Here is a 7977-nt window from a genome sequence, read left to right on the forward strand (position 1 = left end):
CCACCCTAAATCGAATGGTCTTTTGAGGGTTTTGACTGGATGTGGATGTCGAATAATATCACCAATTAATCATGTCAGCTCTCAGATATGCGCTCCACAGGCCCAGCGGAGACCGAGACCAGAGGGAAGAGACTGATGTATGTTTCAAAGCACCTTATATCACAGTCAACCCGTAGATGGATTCTTTACTGGCTTTTACATTGTAGCCTACATAAAACATTTTTGATCCAAAAATCTTTGATATAATCTTTATTTTGTTGTTGGTATTTTTCAAAAAAAGGTCAAAGGGATTTATATAGCAACACATTAAATGGGTACCTGGTGACTAAACATATGAATAAAATCCCCTTTTCCTGTTCTCTGTGTCTGAGTCTGGTTGTTCAGCAGCTTCAGGGTAATTATGACTAATCATGAGACAGCCCACATGAGCTTTGGAGACAGAGGTGAAGGAGCGATGGCAGTGGCTAGACACACCACTGTCATACATGACCTCTTTGGTCTAATAGAGAACCGACAATGAAAGGGGAGGCGTTATGTTTTATCATCCTTGATCTCCAACGGTAAGACTGTGAGAAAAGTAGAGGCTGGGATAAAAAAAAAAATGAAGCACATCAAACGTAAGAATCAAATGCACTTTACTTACTGATGCATTAAAAGGTCAAACAAAAGTTTTTAATTTAAAGGATTCAATTTCAGTTTGATCTAAACACACAAGAATCAAACGTTTTACAAAAAATATCACACCATGCATTCAAACTCTTTCTCGACCTGGATCTTCACACAAACCTCACAACATGAAATTACTGAAATGACGACAAATCCCCCTCTTGTTCCACAAAGGAACCACCCAACTTACAATACAGATATAATCCTCAAATTTCAAATAAAGAAATAATTAGTGGCAATGGGAAATAAATAAATAAATACAAAACACACCGTTGACACAAAAGTCAAAGCAAGACTTGTTTAGAATGACACCTAATTTTAACATGATTGTTTGGCAGCAAATAAAAATGGCTTTCTAAATAAATGTTAACAAACCCATACAGTAACTAGGGCTCATTTGAGAACGAAAGACGGTTTGAAAATCCTGTCTGGCCAAAACCACATGAAGCGGCCTAAGCTACAACAGCAGTTTCTACTCAAATCTAAAACCCAAAACACTGCAAGAAAATTGATATTTTAGCATCGACTCATAATCCCTGAGTTCCCAGGCACTTAAAAATTCTTTAACTGAATGCTTTCAACACGTAAATCCCATAACCCCTCATCAGTGCTTCGGAGTCAGATGAGTATAAATGATGCAGGACTATGAGGTCAGGGCTCGGTTAAATCAATGTGAGAACATGGCTCGGCTGGAGCACTGCTCCGCTCGCTTCACTGCAATCAGGGCGGAGGAGGCGGCGCACAGAAGATACAATAACACACCAAACACAAGGCATAAAAGACACCTTTGTCTGACGAGAGAGAAAAACAAAACGTGTACTTCTTCGAAATGAAAGGCTGAATTGAGTACTGGATGAGAATAGAGGTGCCCTTCGTTAGAGCGACGTCTTATCTGCAGCATTCAGTGTTGTGTGTTTAAACTGAAAAGGTTAACACTGGTGTTTAAGTTTCCAGAGGCACTGTCTAACAGGAGACCAGTCCCCAGTGCACGTTACAGCGCTCCTATAATGACCAGATACAGGTAGACACCCTGCTTCCCTGGTCAAGATCAAACCGACCATCAAGGCCTACAGGGGAAAAACGAGTGCAAACCAGGTTGCAAAGAGCAAAGTAATTAAGGTGACCTCTCTGCTCACAGAACCGAGAGACGGCGTCATCCGATTCACCCACGCCGCCTCGCGTCTCTTCCGGTTTGACCTTTGACCTGCACGCCGTTTGAAATCTGTTCAAGGCCTGTGCTGGTTGTTGAGTTGTTGTTTTTTTTTCCTTCTTCCAAGAGTCTTCAGCAGCTGCTCCACCCCCCTTCCAGTCCTCCTCCTCCATCCCTCAGTTCTGCATGAGGTACTGGTGGAAGTAAATGCCAAAGAGGCTGCTGATGACCTGGCAGGCAGCCACCCACCAGGTGAGGAAGGCGAAGATGCCCCTGAAGAAGATGGGCGTGAGGAGCGCGCGCAGCGCCCCGAAGGCCTCGGTCAGGTGGGCCACGGTGGCCTGGACCTCCTCCTCCATGTCCTCCACGCCCTCCTCATCGTCCTCCAGGCCCGGGAGCACGGGCGTGGGGGCGGGGATCACGATGGCGGGGGTCACCCCGGGGACGTCCTCGCCCAGGCCCCAGGAGAAGTCGCCTGAGGAGAAGAGACCACACACACACACACACAGAATGACGGAAACACTCGTGTCATGACCAGGGTAGAAGGCTGTGGTTCATTTCCATGCGTGACTGAGCATCGGTTCGGCGATTTTCCAAGGCTAAACGGACAGATAGTATTTCTGGATTATTAACTTGGGGTTTATGAGACATGGTTTAGCTGGCATCTTGGAGAAAGTGGTTTAGTGAATTACAGGCTGTAGGGATGTCTTGTGAGTGTGTGTGTGTGTCTGACCTAGAGCCTTGAGGGCCAGTGTAGAGAAGAGGACCAGCAGAATGGGCACCAGGTACTGCAGAGTGACCACGGTCAGGTAACAGAACACCCGAGTCACCTGCAGGGAAAACAACAGATGCTCCCTCAGTCAGAAAACATAAAAATAAGTCTCTGAACTTTCTGTTGAGCTGCTCTGCTTGGATTTGTACCTTCGGAGACGCAGCCATCAACAACTCACAAAGTTTGCACTCGGTGACAGAAATCAGCTAAAAGCTTAAGTCATGTTCCGGACCTTTCTCTGGATGTCGATGGCGGCGATGCGGCCCGCCTCCTTCTTCATCTGCTCCACCCACTTCTGGGAGATGTTGAGGTAGGCCTGCAGGTGGTAGCGGGTGAGGGCCAGCCTCAACACGCACAGCACCACCACCGTCCACAAACGCACAGAGTCGAACGCAGCGCTGGGGATGCTGAGATACACAGACACACACAGGAGGAAGAGGATGTTAAGACGTGGTTTACAACGGGAGGCAGCAGGGTCAAGGGGGATCAGAGACAGGGCCCCACTCACAGGGTGACAGAGGTCTTCCCCATGGGGGCGTTTGCCAGGAAGTCACGACAGATGGGTTTGATCCACAGGACCACTATGACGACCGGAGCCAGGAAGCCAGTGTGAAGCAGAATCCTTCGTTATGCAGGAAACACCATGTCAGCAATCAACAGTAAACACTAAAGACACAAGCTAGGGCGTCACAATGGTATCTCAGTAACATTGTAACCTGCCACATACCATTATTTCCAATTATTATTATTATTATTATTATTATAAGTGATCTTACTGTATGAGTGGGCGATCAGAGTTCATCTGGATGGCATCCAGGTGGGTCTGAGCCAATCGCAGTCCAGGGAATGCCAGCAGTGCACCGATAAAAGCACAGATGGCAGCCAAACCAAACTTCAGCGTCAGCTTAGTCACTGGGATTCTGAGTGGGAGTCAAAACCAATCTGTATTAGAAAACATGCCAACCACATCTTTCATCTATAAAAAGGCATTAAATCAATTAAAGGCTATGTATAAGGTCCAAAAGTTTAGGTATTCTGAAGAGTAAATAAATAAATAAAATTCTAAAAGGCAACTTACGACCACTCGGCGTAGCCCTGCTGTTTGGCGAAGACCTCCAGGTTGTCGAAGAGGCTGGTGAAGCCAGGCTCTAGCCCGAACTCCAGGTAGTCCTCCCGCACCACCAGCACCAGCATGGCCACCAGCAGCGACAGGAAGCCAAATGCCAGGCACACGGAGCGTTCGCCGCCCTCGTCCGAACGGAAGTAGTGACTCATCAGAGTGTGGAGGGTCTTCCTGGGAGGCGGCGGGGGGGGTGGTGTTAAGGAGAAGGGACTGCCGTTCTGGGAGAATCAGGTGAGGTTGAGTCACAGGCTGCCCTCCTAAAGAACGACCGCGTTGACAGCATATCGCAATATCTGTGTCCCTTGCTGGTTTCCGAAATGACAACGAAGAACCTCCAAAATGACTGCCAGTCACAGTTCAGAGAGCACAGCATGATGAAGAAACGGTAGAAAACACAGGAAAAACTATATCTTTGATAACAAATGTATATAAAGTCCCAGTGGGTTTCAAGGTGCAGGTAGCCGTTAAGGTGTGTAGGATACAGACAAAAGAAGATGGTCAGCACACACCAGAGGACCCCGATGTTGACCTCCTTGCTGGCGTCCACCATGCAGTAGTAGCCCTCGGTGAACAGGTAGACTCCTGTGGCGTACACTGCAAAGTCTATCAGCCACTGATACTCCAGGAAGAACCTTAGCACTGAGAGCACAGACAGGGAGACATACAGGGACACAGACAGGGAGACAGACAGGGAGACAGACAGGGAGACAGACAGGGACACAGTCAGGGACACAGACAGGGAGATAGACAGGGAGACAGACAGGGAGACAGACAGGGAGACAAACAGGGAGACAGACAGGGAGACAGACAGGGACACAGACAGGGAGACAGACAGGGAGACAGACAGGGAGACAGTCAGGGACACAGTCAGGGACACAGACAGGGAGACAGACAGGGAGACAGACAGGGACACATACAGGGAGACAGACAGGGACACAGTCAGGGACACAGACAGGGAGACAGACAGGGAGACAGACAGGGAGACAGACAGGGACACAGACAGGGACACAGACAGGGACACAGACAGGGACACAGGCAGTGTCAGTTAAGGGGGGTCATTGTAGGGCACAGTGTCAGTTCAGATTTGCCTCTCCTTTGTTTGTTTACCAAGCGCGTCAAGGACGTTGATAGGAGCCGTTTCCAGGTGAAGGTCGATGTCCTTGGGCACAGTAAGAGGCTTGTTTTCCCCATTCTGTCTCCTGGTAAGAACAGGGATATTGTTATTACAAAAATCCTTACACATGTTTGATATTTTATTACGGTTGTCAAAACGAGAGAGTGCCGTGGCCTGGACAAGCAGACATATGACAAGGAAGTGTCTTCGCACCAACACAAATATCGTGACGATGACAAACGTAACAAAACGGTGTATTGAAATGCTACATGTAGGCTGCTTCACTGGCAGCTGACGGTGAACATATGAAGTGTGATATGAGGACTGAACCCAGCAGCTTCCCCCCGCCCCCTCCCCCCAGCTCTCACACCTGTCTCTCCTGTTGGGCTTTGGCATCTGTTTCCCTGCCAACGCACACAGCGCTCCTTCGGAAGGGTGTTTGAACCGGAACAGACTGGAAAGGGACGATGCACACTGAATTACTTTGAATGAAACCTGCCTCAAAAGTGGGATATACTGCGTTGGGCGCTTCAATAGTGAAGTGATATGATGACATGGGTGGAAAACGTATATGTAACATGACTCCTTAGTATTAGCAACCAGGATCCAAGGTTTGAAAGGGCTATGTGTGTCTCAATACCTGCCGTTGCACAGAAGCCAGCGTGCAAAAGAGCAATGGGGTGCCATCCTCTGCATTATGCTAGCAGCCAGCAAACTGACTACCAGCTGAATTCCCATCAGAGCCTTTTAAAAAGAAACAGAGACATATTTGGGCCAAATTAGATTTCTCTTTCTGCAGCTGCTGTTGTGTATACGCTTGTGGATGGGGGCGCACAACTGCGTCAGTCATTCAACTTTTCAAGGAACCAAGAACGATCCCAAGATAGCTTTGGCTAGTAGTGGCAAGTGCTTGAGGTTGACGCTTACCGTGTATGGCAGATAAGGTAGTCACGTACCAGTTTGAATGCTATCAGTTTGTTGTTAAGCATGCAAGCGACAAGTCTAAGTTACTTTGTCTAACTAGCTCGATGCATGCATACAGCAAAGACCCTTTATTTCCAAAGTGGAGCTGTCAACTTATGCACCAGCTAGCTACTTAAACTCTAGCGCTCAAAGAAAACTTGTTCATTGTGGCTTGCTAGCTAGCTAGCTCTAAAGTTAGCATGCTAGCAAACTGCTAGCATGCTAAGAAGCAATCATTTGATTCAAGACCTGCTAAGGATTTCACTTGTAACAAGCGCAGAGAACATACTCACCATTTTTCTTCAATGAACTGATTTTTGATACTATGTGGTAGCCAGTAAAAGGCTCTCGTGTACCGTACAGTAGGTTGAGATTCTTGACAGCTGTCAGCTGGCTTGTGAAACCGTAGCCTAGCATGGATTTAGGGTCGAACAACCGCACACCAGCCAACGTTTCCATTGGCTATAAGTGAAACCTGCAATTTCATTGGTTCCTTGTTTTCATGCTTGAAGCTGCGAGGTTGAAGGAACCAGAAACCTCGCTTCTGGTCAACCTAATCTGATACGACACAAGAACATATTCAGCAAAACGTATTCATTAGCCTATGTTTATCACTGTATCAATTATTTTCTTCTATTTAAACATTTTAAGACTCATGTAGAGCTAATACTTTTTTTCTCTTTCGGTCTCTTCCACGTGTCCCATCTAAATGTTTTTTTTTTCTCTCTCTCCACAAGTCTTGGTTTCATGCCACGCTTTCTCAAGACCATTGAAGACCTTTCTTAGGATCTCCCTAATGATAATCTCCCCTTCGAATGCTTTGAACACAGCGGGTCTACCATCTGAAAGCCCACAGCGCAGATTTATGCTAATTGTCATGATTAAAGTCTCAGATATGCATTCCTCGGTCTTAGTTGTTGGTGGGCTGATTTAAGCTACTACTCAATGTGCCGTAAAGTATATATAGAGCTTAATTCTTTAACCTACGAGTGATATTATTTTTCAAACACTTTGATGGTCACTTATTAGACTGTAGACTACAACAGCAACATTGTTATATTGTCGTTTATATGGAATCTGGTTTATTAACTTGTTTTCTTGATTTTCCGTTAGACAGATTACATGTTGAGCCCTCACTAAGCCAGTGCAGAGGGAATATTTAGGAAACGTAAGACCTTAGTGTTTCTTTCGTGCCTCCCCAGTGTACTGTGAACCAACATGCAGAAAGACACACACAAAAACGTTTTTTTTTTCTTTCAAACTCACACACACAAACATGATCCCAATATGTCACACACACACCCCCTGCACGCACGCACACAGACACACACCCTATTACCCCTGGACATGCATTGAAATTACAGATCATCTAATTTCTTTAAAGCAGTAGTTGGTATTCCTCCACTGATGCATGGAGGATCCAGGATGATCTGGGACCTAACCATTCATGGCAGTCAAATCTGGTTTTAGCATGTGTGTTCACTTGTTTAGGGAGTGGTCCTCTTCTTATCCAAAATCTTGATTGAACTTCAACTTTCTGCTAATTGCCATCTCCCTTTTCTATGTTTCTGACACATGTATCAGCCTGAAAATACACATGTGTGCAGGACAGCATGTAATTTTAATATGAATTACAGATGAAAAAGTACATTGCAAAGCCACAATCTCAACATTGTATGGGTGCTATTACTGACAAATACTATATGCACATGCGCTATACTTGTCTTTTTTAGTCAATGTGTTGACTTACAATTTGCAATGCAACCAGAATATTCCATAGCACCCACTGTAGACTAGTCTTTTTAGACCACTTATGTCAATAACAGTGGAAATGTGTTCAGATTTGATTTCCCATCCATATATTACGCATTCACCCATTCATCATTGCTCATTTCTGGCACGTTTTCTGGTAGCCTCTAAAATGACATTTTGAGCACTAAAATTAGTCAGTAAGAAAAAGATGAAAAAAAACGTTCATCATTATCATCGTTGATACAGATGGTAATCCCACCGTCATATTAGCCATCTGTGTTCAGAAATGACTGGGAAGTGGACACAAATAAAATGGTAATTCACATGGGGCCACAAGTGGCTCTCCGCGGGCACCGTTGTGGAGGCCTGTCTGTTCCCACACTACATCCCAGTCTTCCTCCCAGGGTGCTGCTGGGAATGCTGTGGACTTCTGGATC

At 45.9% G+C, this 7977-nt stretch overlaps 1 protein-coding gene across 1 annotated transcript; it reads right to left on the bottom strand.

The window, feature by feature from the left end:
• Nucleotides 1-236: 236 nt before the first annotated feature.
• Nucleotides 237-6221, bottom strand: tmem161a (transmembrane protein 161A). Its single transcript, XM_084676384.1, has 11 exons — nt 6082-6221; nt 5466-5569; nt 5196-5279; nt 4819-4910; nt 4194-4350; nt 3667-3882; nt 3365-3508; nt 3097-3210; nt 2821-2995; nt 2550-2646; nt 237-2291 (listed from the first exon to the last, which is right to left on the bottom strand). Exons 1-11 carry the CDS (start codon nt 6082-6084, stop codon nt 1993-1995), a joined length of 1485 nt encoding a protein of 494 aa, XP_084532510.1. The 5' UTR covers nt 6085-6221; the 3' UTR covers nt 237-1992.
• Nucleotides 6222-7977: the final 1756 nt, after the last annotated feature.

The sequence above is a fragment of the Hypomesus nipponensis genome, chromosome 16 (assembly GCF_054491055.1).
Source record: "Hypomesus nipponensis isolate SF chromosome 16, ASM5449105v1, whole genome shotgun sequence".
Lineage (NCBI taxonomy): Eukaryota > Metazoa > Chordata > Actinopteri > Osmeriformes > Osmeridae > Hypomesus > Hypomesus nipponensis.